A 13,517-nucleotide genomic window follows, 5' to 3' on the forward strand; every position below is an offset into this window, starting at 1 on the left:
TATCTTTAACGAGAACAACAGAAGGCTGTGATGATAAAACCGTTTGACAGCTGACTAAAACTCATTTACCTTTCCATGCACCTGTGTGATGGCATATAACTATGGCGCCCCCTTGATCTCCTTGTCTCTGTTGATCTGTCTGTTTCGTCGCGTGTATCAGCTTCATTGGTGAGAGTAAGCCAGGAGGCTTCGGGTACCTGAAAGTAGCCCGCGGCAGAGGTACAGCCTCCGCCAAATTAGCGCTGACCGTTACCTGTGCTGCGCCCATGAGAGGAGTATCTTCATTTACCTTTCTCTCCACCTCATCGAGCTGAGATCACTCCGTGCCCCACCATCGACTATTCATGGAATATCCATCTCACCTCCAGAGTCCCGAAGTTATCGATATTGGCTAGATTGGTTCCTGCCTAGACATGGATAATGACTTCTAGGCAGATCTATTGTTGAGGTGCTAAGTACAACTGTTGCTGGATTCAAAGCCTGAGGATTCGGCCCAGTCAATCGCTTTCTTAACGTACCTTGATCTTCATTTCTTCTAGAATTTTGGCTTCGCTTCTTTTTCTCCTCATGACACCTTCTTAACCCTACCTCGACCAATATCAAATACCACTCCTTATTAGACTTTTGTTCCCTTGGATATTTTTGGGGCACTTGTACATCGTTCTACCATACTTCAGCATCGTCCCATTCTATTTGTGCTTCCACGTCTCTTGCCAACCTCGGTATCATTCCAAAGAAGGTCTTTCGACCCATGTCATCCTCGTGCGTGGTACTTCCATAAGTGGGATCGCTGCCGAAGACAGCCCTCAAGGAGCAAGAAAACCTCTGGCCTTAGATCAAGGTGTCTAAAATAACTTGTCTAGAGGTCTGCCAAGTATATGCTAAGCTTGCCTAATTCTTTTTGTCGCTCAAAGGTACTAGGAAAGTGGTCCTAGGTTTTCTTGCTTCGCCTGGACAGTCGTCAGGGGCAGCTTCAACAAATTCAATTCAGCTTGTTGCTTTTAGGTCTAGGGATCGAAGAGGCACACGCAATATTTACCTGTTACCTGCTTCCTCTACAGTGATTAGGTATTGGTCTAGTTTGGCAACTCTTGTCACCTCTTCCTTCCTGCCCTTACCCCCCCTCAGCAAACCTCGAGCCGTATTTCCAATATCTTAGTGCATAACACCTCGATAAACTCAACATCTATCGTCAGACAGGTTCAATTACCCAGTCCTTTTTCTTGGGGCAGTCACCGTCTTTTCGACCCTCGCAGTTCGCGACCGCCTACGATCTATACGAACCGATACCATATGCCCCTTGTTACAGTCTCCGGCCTGTCTCCAGTTTCCAGTCTCCAGTCTCGGTCTCCGCCGTCAATCACTGTCGGGGGTTCCATCTCCCCATACAGTCCAACTCAGTCTGGGTTGATAGGTAGACAGACATATACGGTCTACCTTCACTGCACTGCATCTGCATCTGCATTTGCAGCCGTATTGTTGTAATGCCCAGCAAACCGACCAAAGCAACCATGTCCAGCTCCAACTCTCCCACATCCCAAACCTCCAACAGCTACGTCGAGCAGACCGTCTCGGTATTGAGCTCGGTCGCCAGCTACATGCGTCTGCCCGCGTTGGCTTCAACGGTACGTCCACTATACTGCAGCTTGGCTGACAAAATAGTCTTGACTGCAGCCATCCGTAACTACCTAGGGACTATTCTAACGTCAATGCGCATACAATAGGGTCTCGCCGCTGTCCTCACCTCATTACTTTACTTTAAACAGAAGTCCGTATCCCAACACCATCACCATCACCGCCTCCGTCTCCCCTTCCTAGCTACTACCAACCTCCTCTTTCTTTGCCTGACCCGCATCATCATCAAGCCGAGCCCCGCTAACCCTGCATGCATTAGGGCTCTCATTTACCCGAGTAACATTCCCGCAAATTCTCGCTCAGACGTCCCCAAGCCTTCAGACTTTGGCATCTCAAATTTCGAAGAACTTTACATCCCGACCGATGATGGCGAGAAGCTCTCAGCCTTCTACATCCGTGGCCCTCGTGGCCACAAGAACTCAAACATCACCATCTTGATGTTCCATGGCAATGCTGGCAACATCGGCCATCGGTTACCCATCGCTCGAATGATCATAAACTACATTGGTTGCAACGTTTTTATGCTCGAGTATAGAGGCTATGGTTCCTCAACAGGTCAGCCTGACGAGTCGGGTCTCAATGTTGACGCCCAGACAGGGCTCAACTATCTGCGGCAGCGGGCCGAGACACGCGATCACAAGCTCATGGTTTACGGTCAGAGTCTGGGCGGTGCCGTCGCTATCAAGCTTGTCTCCAAGAACCAGGAAGCGGGTGATATCGCTGGTCTGATCTTGGAGAACACCTTCCTCTCCATCCGGAAGCTGATCCCTTCCGTTGTGCCCCCTGCCAAATACCTTACCCTGCTATGCCACCAAGTCTGGCCCAGTGAGTCGGTTCTTCCCAATATCACAAAGGTGCCCACGCTCTTCATCAGTGGCTTGCAGGATGAGATTGTTCCGTAAGTTCCTCTACACCCTCTCTTACACTACTACCCCGGGTCCTGTGATGATTAAATTTGCATCACCCACAAAAGTTGAAGTACCCTCGTGGTCTTGATATGAAAGCAAATACTCCCTGATGATCGACATTACATTCTTCCACTGCAGCATAGCGCAACACAGAACACGAAGCTAATGTATTTCAGGCCAAAACACATGAAACAGCTGTATGACCTCTCCGCCGCACCCACCAAGCGGTGGAAACCTCTCCCAGGTGGCGACCATAATTCAAGTGTCCTGGAAGAAGGCTATTTTGAAGCCATGTCAGATTTCATCGCTGAGGTAACGGGTGATACACCACAAGAGAAGACACGTTTGTAGAGACTGGGTATATCTCGTTTAATATTCCATTATGCATGCATAGCCTTGGTGAAGGAAGGAAAACGTACGGACAGCATACAGCATCACACTCACGATTTACGACACCTCCTTTTTGTATTACCACACCTCTGCGTATACTTTCTTTGCTAGTCCATATTTACATACACGCTCAACGCTCGCAAATAGTGGATTCGCAAACCCCGAACTAGAAAAGAAACTTGGCATTGATGCGACATTGATAAGATATTTTGAGTTTGTTTGCTTGTGCTTGTGGTGGCCTTGGTGGGGGCATCTTGAGCCTCGTGATCCCTCCTAACTTGATGTTCGCGTGATACGAAAAAATTAATAGTTGGTGTTACATCAATGTCTTATATGCAAGCCTTTGGGTGCAAGAAAACTTATGCCATTTGATAAGGGCGATAGAGAATTAAGGTAAATGGTCTAAAAATCTACCAAGTATATACTTTGCTTACTAAGTCTATCTTGAAACTGTCTAAGTCTTTTTGTCACTTAGAGATTGGTGCACTCTGCATCTGCAGCATGGGAGGTTGTTCCGAAACCAAGCGAGCGTGATGAAGAATGCTACGAGAATCATGGAGGATCTGCGAGTACATTTCGAGGGCGATCAGATGGAGGGTGCTGGGCAGGATAGTGCTGAGAACCACAGTCCTCAGACGAAAGTTGCTGAGGGGAAAGGTATTGACGTTAAGATGACTGATGCTGAGGTGGACGAGGCCCGCTACATGAGCCAAGCCGAATAGGTAGAATGTCGTTGATACTCTTCTCGGTTTGTAGGGATGTTCCAAACTGCTCTCCTGCTAATGCTTGCTCTGCTTCAACCTCCTCCACAGCCAGTTTCATGGTATTGATAGCTATGTTGCAGACATGAGAGAAAGCATCCTTTCCACTGATAGTTACCTAACTATCATCACGACGGATGCCAGCTTGGGTTGTCGTTTTATGCAGGCGTCTGATTCTCTCGACTAGTTTTGGTGAATCATCCTCCGGTCTCTCATGTAAGCTGGAGCAAGTCTGAACAACGAAAACTTCGCCACATCACCTCAGGAGTGCTATGACCGTCCAATGCAGCATGCTTGAGTCCGTTGATCAACTGCTTAGCCACCGTTATCTTCAGCCGGTCAATGCTATCTCCCTTCTCAGTAGGAAACCAAGCCTCCTGTGTTCAATGTTAGCTTATAAATTTATCAAGCATTGTGAAGGCGATGATCATACCTTCAGCAGTCTGATGAAATGCTCTACGTCTTTGTCTCCGTTGTATTCCTGGGGTCTCTCAAACATCCCCTTTGTCGCAAAGTAGAGTTGGCTAGCAGGTGACAAATCCTTCCATGAAATGCCATTGATTCCTGCTACGTTAGCTTGTCCTCGATGACGCCAACAACGACTGCAAGTTGACTTGACTGGAGGAGGCCATAAGACTTAGGATATTGACCCTAAATGATAAAAATGCTTAGGTAAATTATCATAAGCTTAGGGTGCTCTTTGATGAGTTTATTTTGGCATCCCTTATTAAGGTCTGAAGTTTTCTTGCTCCCTGGGGCTTGATTTTGTCTCTGAATCGGATTACTTGAAATTGCTGTCGCTGAACATAATCAAATTGGATTGCCGATAGACCTGGATGAATTGTGATTACGTAGTCGGGCAGTGGGTTCGCCTCTTAGTCTTGGTCAGAGATGATCCTGCATCATACACATAATGTCCTCTCCTTTAACCAAGTTTCTATATGTTCAAGTCCTTGGTCAGCCGAGTTAACGACGGCTGTGCCATCGCCGCCATTCTCGCGGGTGGTGACCAATTCCTGAAGCGCTCCAGGTGCCTTTACCCCAATGACCAAGAGGGCGTTTGTGGCAGTTGTTGATGGGATCGTGCTTGGGCCTAGCTGCTCGGCGGCTTTCATGGCCTTCGCGACCTGTTCTGATCTTGTTTGCCCATGCATTGGCTTCTGAAGATTCTCGCAGGTTGTAGAGAGCTCAGCTAATACTCGCTCGTATTCTTGGCGACAATAGTTAGTTTATTTCCACTTATTTGCAGACTTAGAATTAATAATTAAACAAACCTTTCTGGCCGATCGGCTTGACTTGACATGCTGTTATGCATATGTCTTGGACGACGCAAAGGAATAAACAGAGAGTGTTAAATAAAGACAGCTGAAATATAACGAAAATGGCCGAGGTAGGCTGTACACGTGACCGCAGTAGATTTGCTGTTCGGGGGGTTGAACTTGAGTGCAATCTGAGTGAAGCTATCCGCGGCGGTGGTCATTTGAGATATGGAGAATGCAAGATGCAAATTGGAGGATAATTGGCGGAGGAGGGACCATTCTTAGGACCGCTATCCTAAGGGGTGAAAAGATTTAGGCAAGCTTAGTATAACTTAGTAAATCCTTAGACTACCTATCTACCTAAGTAGTTGTTTTTGGCAGTGTTATTAAATTGGATGTTGGAGGTTTTTTTGCTCTTCCGGACATCAAGAAGACGAGCAAGTTACTGGAAATCCCTACAGACTCCTATTGGGTATTGGATATCTCGGTAGGTCTACAACTCCATTGCTGTATGTTGCGAAGCTATTCCAAAGCCGCGTAGAAAGAATGCTAATCTATCTGGGGAGCTTAGGACTTCCTTTCTTTTGAAACCTCCTATTCTTCCACTGTTACACTTTTCTTCCTCTCCTATTACACCGCCCCTCTTCCTCCTCCTCTTCTTCTTTTCTTGCCCTTTGACTGACATCGCATTGTATGCCTCACGTTGAAACATTTGCAAATAGTTCCCATCATTATATTTTATGCCAGCGAGCTCTCCTTCTCAAAACCGCCATGCATAACACCGGACTGTGCTCTTAAGTTCTCGCTTATTTGATATTTGTCAGACGTTCTTCTCAATCTTACTATGTGCTTTCAACTCTGAAGAGGTTGTTAGGATTCAACTTTAAATGGGTAAGGTATTGATAATACATCATTAGATGAACAATACCCATTTACCCACATACATAGGTAGTAAGACCAAAGGCTGCACAATCAGGATAACACAATAATGTCATTTTTAGACACAACACAACAGCATCAATAATATAACCAGACACCTCTATCATAGGCTCGCATTAAATCAGAGGTCAGCGTAAACTTTTGCTGCTTTGATGACGTAATTGCTGCCTCAAATACCAGCCTTAGCAGCGAGGTTTTTCAACTTCTCCCCCTACCTTTTTCCTTTATATTATGCTTTATTCACCCACGCACTTCTCCAGTACGTTATTCAAAATGCCTCCTGATCACTTTTGCTAACATAGGTCATAGTCACCGTCTCGATGTCGGTACGCAACAGCCTGCAGCCCGACGAAGCAGTCTCGGTTGGAACGTGGATATTCCTAGTGGTCGACGATCTCTGGAGCATTAACGGTCGCAAGACCCAAATCGATTCTAAGCCTCCCCGCAGTCTTCCACTACCCTTAAAGGTTCCTTCAATGCATCTAGAATATCCGTGATGAAAATCTTCAAATGGACCGATCGGGGCACCTCATCAAACAAGCTGTTGCACAAGACGAGCCTAAACTTATGCCTCCATTCTAATATATTCATAAGGTTTACCTAAATCTTTGTACAGTTAAGATGAAATTGATTGGAAATAAGGGAAAGGACTGGGCGTTACTGTTGAAGAATTTCATATACAGTATTGGCTTTGCAGCTGTTACATCTTGCTCTACCTCTAAATATTTACAACTCATCCCTATTGTGGCCCTAGGGGCGGTTGGTTGAAGTCAAACGGCGCCATCACGCCTTGTTCTGAACCTTGAAGCTGCATACTCAAAAACTCGTCCGTCACAAGTGTACCTAACTCCTCGCCCCATTGAGCCATGAGCTCAGCTGTAACGTTGTGACCCAGCTCTAGGCCGTTCATGAGATCTGGCCCAATGAGAGGATCTTCCGGGGGCATCACAACCTGTGCATTGCGTGCCCGTACGACATAATCTTTGATCTCACCCATGCATGGCCAGGTGTGCTGTACTTCCTCCATTGCGTCAATGACGGTCGAAAGTGATCGTGCAATGTCTGAGTCTTCCCACGAGGCTCCCTGAAAGAACCTCTTCATCATGATGGTGCCAGCTGCCGTGGATAGAGTCTGAACAAAGTCCAGTGGCAATGAGCGGAATCGATAGTGTCGTGAATATGTTCTCATCAGGCGCAGAATAGCCTGCAACGACTCGTAGCAGATCTCCACGTCTTCACTTTCGGCAATACCTTGTTTCTCGTACATATGCGAAGGCGGCCGATGAAGAATAATCATGATTGTATGGAACAGCATGCTGTGACATGTCAGTATACAAAGATGACGCGGCTTGGAGGGCAACTCACTGCATACGAAGCACAGAGGGTTGCACGACGCCTACAGTCCATTGGTTCCAGTGCAGAGTACCGGGAAGACTCGATAGCCACTTTGTGAGCGACACGTGTATTTGTCGTGACCTGGCTGCAGCTACGGTGGCGTCGACGTTACCTCGACGATTCTCAAAGAGATCCGTGATCATGAGATGGGCGATCTTGCACAGCTCTGCTTGGTAGATGAAGGACCCAACAAGGGCAACTCCGTCTTCGAATTCTGTTGCTGAAGCACCTTTGCAGATGTACGTGTCCAGCAAACCCTCCCAGTCTGGAGGGTACTGCAATCGGATAGTGTTGCGGACGTCTGATTCGCTAGGGTGCAGAGCTGGTGGTCTGCCAAAGTATAAACTCAGTTGCTTATCGGCAATGAATATAGCCCAGTAGACCCGTCTAAGAATCTCCGTGTCACGGTTTGATGCTCCTTCTGTCGAAGCGTCCCAGTTGTTTGGGTCAAGGTGAAGGCCCATCTCGTGGGCAAGTCGGAAGGCCATACCAGCAAAGAGCCAGCCTTTTGATGTATGACCTACACCAATCTCACGATAACCCAATAAGGCCAAAGCTTGCAAGGTGGTGAGTTCTGGGCTGTCGAGAGCTGCGTATATCAGTTGCTGAGCCTGGTGGGCAAAGATATCGGATACTGAGCGAGAATCGTCGAGCTGCATGGCGCCAAGCGAGCAGATAGCAAAGAGCAGAGCATCTGAGTAGTATCTGCCCGAGCCAACATCATAGTCTCGTAAGAAGTACTCTCTGTAGATGAGCATATGGAACTGATATTGATACTTAAAATAGGCTGCCATGCACGTCTGGGAGGTCTCATCGTGAGGTGCGTACACAAAGCTCGGGTCTCTCGGGCTGCTGGAAGCGCTCACTTCCGGTATGTTCATCATGAGCGGTGTGGAGTTAGATTCGAGGTGAGTAGTTATCTCATCTGGGGATAATGAGACCTCTTGTGAGAGATGGATGTGAAAAGCGCTGGTGCCGCCAAAGAACTGAGTGGCATGGCTCGATCGAGGGCGTCTCAACTGTCCAGAACGGACCTGAGCAGCTACAACTTTGGGGTCAGTATTTGACTTGGCATGGTCAATCTGCGACTTTTGTGTAATGTCGAGTGAGGCTGGTGGTGAGAGGGCTATCTCGGACAGCATCTCATCTCTCTCAGCGCTGTCGGCAACGGCGAGCTTGCGAAGCAATAGCTCAAGAGATGCCACTTGGCCCTCTAGAGCTTGAACATAGCCTTTAGATATTGGTCTGGTTGATTTTAGAGTTAGTGATAGTTCATGATTCTGGCGAGGTAGAGTCATACCGTTGCTTCTCTCCGCTACCGCTGAGTATACATTCCGTGCCAGCCTTGATACACCGCGAGCACGGCCGTTTTCGATCACATTTTATCTTGTCGAAGAGTTAGTTTTGAGGTCGATGAAAGAGCTAAAGACATGTATATCGCACCTTGCGGCGACGACATCGTTCACAACTGTAGTAGTCATTTGAGTCAGCGTATGAAAGTGGAGTTGGCTTAGATGAGGGGATTACTCACGATATCTTGATGGACTCGCCCATTGGCGTTTCCTCCATGATGAGGGATGTGTAGATGAGAAGGCGCTTGGGTATGGATTTCTGAGCGTTGATCACTATTTTTTGAGATAGTTAATAGTCGTACCATGAGTGAGTAGTCATAGATGGATCTTTGGGTGGTAGAAACAGCTCGTTCAAACGCCAAGGGTGAATCGCTAGCTACTACTGGCTGTTTTTATTGGCTTGTCACTTGACCTCAGCATTCAACATTCCTATACATGAAATCACCATGTGTTGCTCTCACTATTCTAAGGTGTAACAGAAAACATGAACAGATTGAGCAAGAGAACTATCATCTAGAGATGAACGATTCTGATAGATTTTGACTTGAATTGTAGACGGTGTGATTTCACTTGCTCAACGTCCCGGGTAGCTCCAAATGATCTGATCTGACAAGTGTCCGACCTGCATTTGAAGAGCAAGGATTTATGGCTATTACAAGAAAGACATTGAGTCTCGAGCGGATTATGGAGTCTTTTTGTGCGTAATAGCCATACTTTTAATTATCTCGATGCGTCAGCTATTCAGCCAGTTGAGGAGAACTCCTTGTAAACGGGAGCATGTCAGTTCATGGTGAGTGCAAACCATATCTTGAGCCAACAAGGGTGAATTGGTGAGCATCCTTGTCTCTCGGGTGCCTTGCAGCCAGCCTTGTAGATTAAAAAGCATGAGCCACTGCTTATGGTCAGTATATGGATCTTGAAAGGAAACCTGATCGGAACATTGCTGCAGGTGCGTTGCATATCTTTGATGTACAGCCTCGAAGCTGTTGACAGGGCTAAAGACTCATGGAAATCCATCATGTCGATGCTTGTTGTGCTTGCTCGTTGCCAGCACAGCCTGTTGAGTATCTGCTGTAGCTCTGGTAGGGGTGCCTACAGGTTGGCGATGAGAAACCTACCATTTTGTTGTAGGCGGTTGCCATTTCGGCAGTGATGTTGTCACGTCTAAATATCTCAGTCTATCTATCGAGGTCTCCTGAGCCAACCACCCGTCGAACATTGACACCTGAAACACTTGAGTATGCGCTGCACTAATCAGCCAACAAAATAATGAACCCAAAAGATAAGGCCGTTGTTCTGCAAGAAGCAACCAGCACGAATATGCTTAATACAGAAATCTCCGAAGGCGCAGGACGATGATGACAGGGGACTATGCGGCCAACGGCCACGGAGACTGACTTGGATGACAGGGAACTTTTGAGTGACATACTGTACATTCATAGTAAGAAGAAGACGAAGAAGGGCTGAAAGAGATGGCGAATCTTGGCATTGAAAGCAGGGGTAAACATGCTGGCTTAGACTCGGAGTCGGCGGCTGCAAGATGTCTCCGGTCTTGCTACCATGAGTTGTGTATTTGCCAGTGAGATTGATATTGATCACTACCACCACCCATATTTTGCATTATAATGCATCTGCTATTACTGCCTTAGCCTTTCTCATGATGATCTGAAGTATCAGACTAGCAAGCGGGTGTAACCTATATGCACATCCGTAAAACCTGCCTTTGTTTGTTTCTGATTTCTGAGGGACTTATAATTAACATTCCTTTGACCAACACGTTGTTGATCCAGTTCAGGAATACTCTGCGAAAATAATAAGGCCATTCCCCCAAAGTGCCAAGAATTGCAGAGCCAAGGTCTATCGCCTACGCCGCAACCTGGAACGACTTGGCCCATTGAATGCCTCTTCCGCATGATGGGAAATTGTGGAATTGGGTCAAGTCTCGACCTCGGACCCGCTGCGATATGGGCTATGCTCGATATCGGCCGAGGACAGGGCAGGACAGGGCAAGGGTATCGTAATTTAGCCTGGGTTCCTACAGTAGCGCTGAGATTCGGCCAATGATGGTTGCCACGTTTTTTCTTGTCCGTAGCCTGTATCTTTATTACCAACTGCATGGAGGTTAATTCATTGTTACCTGTAATTCCACGGTTACCTTACTGTTGCTTATTCTCTGACTCTGCCTTCGCTTAGATTCGAACCCCCCCAATCCAACCAATAATGTCTCAAGATACCTGGCCATAAGACGGATTCACTCTAGATTCTTGGCTCTTGGCTATACTTTCACCTCTACCTAACCGCCCGCAAAGTGAAAGTACCTCTAGCCTCATGCACGGGTGTGGCGGCCGACTAACACTAAAAAAACAAGGGTCTAAACGGTTTCTTTCAACTTACATGGGTCAGCCAACACTCGATAGCTACCTTAGGTACGGAGTAGGCAAGGGAAGTCTTGGTATTCCTTCGTATTAAAGGTCCCCATTGTCAGCTCAATTAGTCTCGTTTCCTTTGTTTCGCGTTTCTTTGTCTATTTATGGCCTCATATTAATGAAACTGTCGTACTTAAACAACTCCCCATCATCTGAGGTCTAACGCCCCTGGTTATTGACCCACACACATTCAAAACACCAGAGACCGAGTGCCTCAACTATAATGACAGCCGCTCCAAAACAGTCGGATCCTGCCTCCGAAGAAGACTCTGTACATGCACCCAATAACGCGAACAACATTCATGATGAAGCGGCAATAAAAAAACAGCCCGGCCGGAAAAAATGGTTCATAATTGGTGCAACTGTGTTCCTAATAGTGCTAATACTGAGCTTGACGCTGGGGCTGTATTACGGACTCAGAAAGGTATGTTGCAACTGATCACTCAAGCACAGTCTTTGGCAGTCTGTAGAATACAATCTGAAGCACGACTAAACCTGTGTTCTCCAAAGGAACACAATGTCGATGAAACCGCCGCCAAAGACAACACCAACCAAACTCCCTCTCCACAACCCAGCGATAATCCAAACAACAACTCAGATGACAATGATAATAACAAAGACAAGGGGAAAAGCTCAGATGACGATAAAGAAGAACCCGCCAAGAAGAGAGAAGGACCGTATGTGGACCTGGGGTACTCCAAATATGAAGGCAATGTCCTCGAGAGCAACATTCATGAGTATCTCGGTATACGCTATGCAAAAGCCCCAACGGGGGATCTTCGATGGAGAGCACCTGAAGAACCCGAGTCCACAACCGGAACGCTAAAGGCTCAAGAGGTAAATACAATCCAGCTCACTCATCGACAATATCTCATTCTCTATAGTACGCCCCTTACTGCCCAGGAGTCAACGACGGTCTCAGCTCGCGCATCGACGAAGACTGTCTATTCGCCAACGTATGGACTCCAGCAAATGCAACCTCCGACTCGAAACTCCCCGTCATGGTTTTCTTCCAATCAGGTGGCTACATTAGGAACGCTTCTCCCTACGTGAATGGTACACAGCTCATCTCGGCCTCAAACAACAACATCATCTTTGTTAACTTCAACTACCGTGTTGGCATGTTTGGGTTCCTCGCTTCCAAGGAGGTCAAAGAAGATGGCCACCTTAACGCAGGATTGATGGATCAGAGATTCCTCCTCAACTGGATTCAGAAACACATTGAGGAGTTTGGCGGTGATCCTGAGCATGTTATCCTCCATGGTGAATCTGCGGGTGCCGGATCTGTGGCCCTTCAACTCGTTGCCTATGGTGGAAAAGACGAGGGACTTTTTGCTGGTGCCATTGCTGAGTCGACATTTATGCCTGGCCTCCCCAACCCTGACGATCTACAGTATCAGTTCGATCGAGTTGTCAACGCCACAGACTGTGCTGATGCCGACGACACATTGAAATGCCTCCGCGGAATCAAGTCGACAGACCTCCAAGCCCATAACGCAAAGGCTCCTTTCGACGGCCGCGCTTATCGATCTTACTTCTACTGGGCACCCACTACTGATGGTGACATGTTTCCAGACTTGCCTTCTAAGCTCTACGAGAAGGGCGAATTTGTCAAGGTGCCACTACTCTCTGGCTCTTGTACAAATGGTATGTACCTGAGCCCATATTCATGTTACATTACTAATTCTATACTTAGAGGGATCCAACTATGCCGTCAATGCAGGCAGCTCAGCCCAGTTCATACGCTACATGCAAAATGAATACCCCTATTTGACCACAGAAGATACCGAGACCATTCTCGACCTCTACCCACAAGAGCCCAAGATCGTAAAACACGATACTTGGTTTCCCTCAGCCTCGCGCGCGTACGGCGAAGCAACCTTCATCTGCCCTACAAACAACATCCTCAACGCCTTCGCTGAGCACGCCGACCCCAAGACCCTCTGGTCTTATCGCTATAATGTTGCCATTGAAGAGTTCACCAACGACGGCTATGGCGTTCCCCATGTCTCCAATGCCCCCGCCGTGTTTGGCCCTGATATGACAGCTGCCAAAGCTGGCCCCAGCTATCGCACTTACAACGCACCCATGGTCCCCATTGTCCAGAACTACTGGATCAGTTTTGTCCGTAGTTTCGACCCAAACACTCACCGTGACGAGGATGCTCCTCGCTGGGAGAATTGGGGTGATGACCAACGACGTCTAGTGTTTGAGTTGAACAACAACACAATGGAAAGTGTGGACAAGGGCCAACGGGAGCGATGCGAGGCTTGGTTAGATATGAGTGGTTCTACCAAGCATTAATGATCTTCACGAATTTGATTACATCACGATTCACAAGCATTTATTTTATCGAATATACTTGATACCTATGTCATATACATAATACATCTACTCACGTTCACCCTGCCGATTCAATGTGATCTCTTAGACTAGTTGATTTCGTTCATCA

The 13,517-nt window shown here is 47.2% G+C and overlaps 4 protein-coding genes across 4 annotated transcripts; 2 read left to right on the forward strand and 2 right to left on the reverse strand.

The window, feature by feature from the left end:
- Positions 1–1,511: 1,511 nt before the first annotated feature.
- Positions 1,512–2,894, forward strand: FOBCDRAFT_271210 (Alpha/Beta hydrolase protein; the record flags this gene model as incomplete). Its single annotated transcript, XM_054703844.1, has 3 exons — positions 1,512–1,625; positions 1,725–2,533; positions 2,720–2,894. 3 exons carry the CDS (start codon positions 1,512–1,514, stop codon positions 2,892–2,894), a joined length of 1,098 nt encoding a protein of 365 aa, XP_054559819.1.
- A 1,012-nt stretch (positions 2,895–3,906) lies between these two features.
- FOBCDRAFT_290314 (uncharacterized protein) lies at positions 3,907–4,860 on the reverse strand (the record flags this gene model as incomplete). Its single annotated transcript, XM_059611768.1, has 3 exons — positions 4,603–4,860; positions 4,128–4,235; positions 3,907–4,071 (listed from the first exon to the last, which is right to left on the reverse strand). The coding sequence occupies exons 1-3, from the start codon at positions 4,846–4,848 to the stop codon at positions 3,907–3,909; spliced, it is 519 nt and encodes a 172-aa protein (XP_059464463.1). The 5' UTR covers positions 4,849–4,860.
- A 1,761-nt stretch (positions 4,861–6,621) lies between these two features.
- FOBCDRAFT_290316 (fungal-specific transcription factor domain-containing protein) lies at positions 6,622–8,856 on the reverse strand (the record flags this gene model as incomplete). The annotated part of the gene is made up of 5 exons (XM_031176731.3): positions 6,622–7,208; positions 7,258–8,532; positions 8,588–8,673; positions 8,731–8,755; positions 8,819–8,856. The coding sequence occupies 5 exons, from the start codon at positions 8,854–8,856 to the stop codon at positions 6,632–6,634; spliced, it is 2,001 nt and encodes a 666-aa protein (XP_031047864.1). The 3' UTR covers positions 6,622–6,631.
- Positions 8,857–11,174: 2,318 nt separating this feature from the next.
- Positions 11,175–13,460, forward strand: FOBCDRAFT_218451 (Alpha/Beta hydrolase protein). Its single transcript, XM_059609504.1, has 4 exons — positions 11,175–11,489; positions 11,690–11,902; positions 11,950–12,712; positions 12,762–13,460. The coding sequence occupies exons 1-4, from the start codon at positions 11,289–11,291 to the stop codon at positions 13,367–13,369; spliced, it is 1,785 nt and encodes a 594-aa protein (XP_059464464.1). The 5' UTR covers positions 11,175–11,288; the 3' UTR covers positions 13,370–13,460.
- The last annotated feature ends 57 nt before the right edge of the window (positions 13,461–13,517 follow it).

Source organism: Fusarium oxysporum, chromosome III (genome assembly GCF_013085055.1).
Source record: "Fusarium oxysporum Fo47 chromosome III, complete sequence".
In the NCBI taxonomy this organism is placed as follows: domain Eukaryota; kingdom Fungi; phylum Ascomycota; class Sordariomycetes; order Hypocreales; family Nectriaceae; genus Fusarium; species Fusarium oxysporum.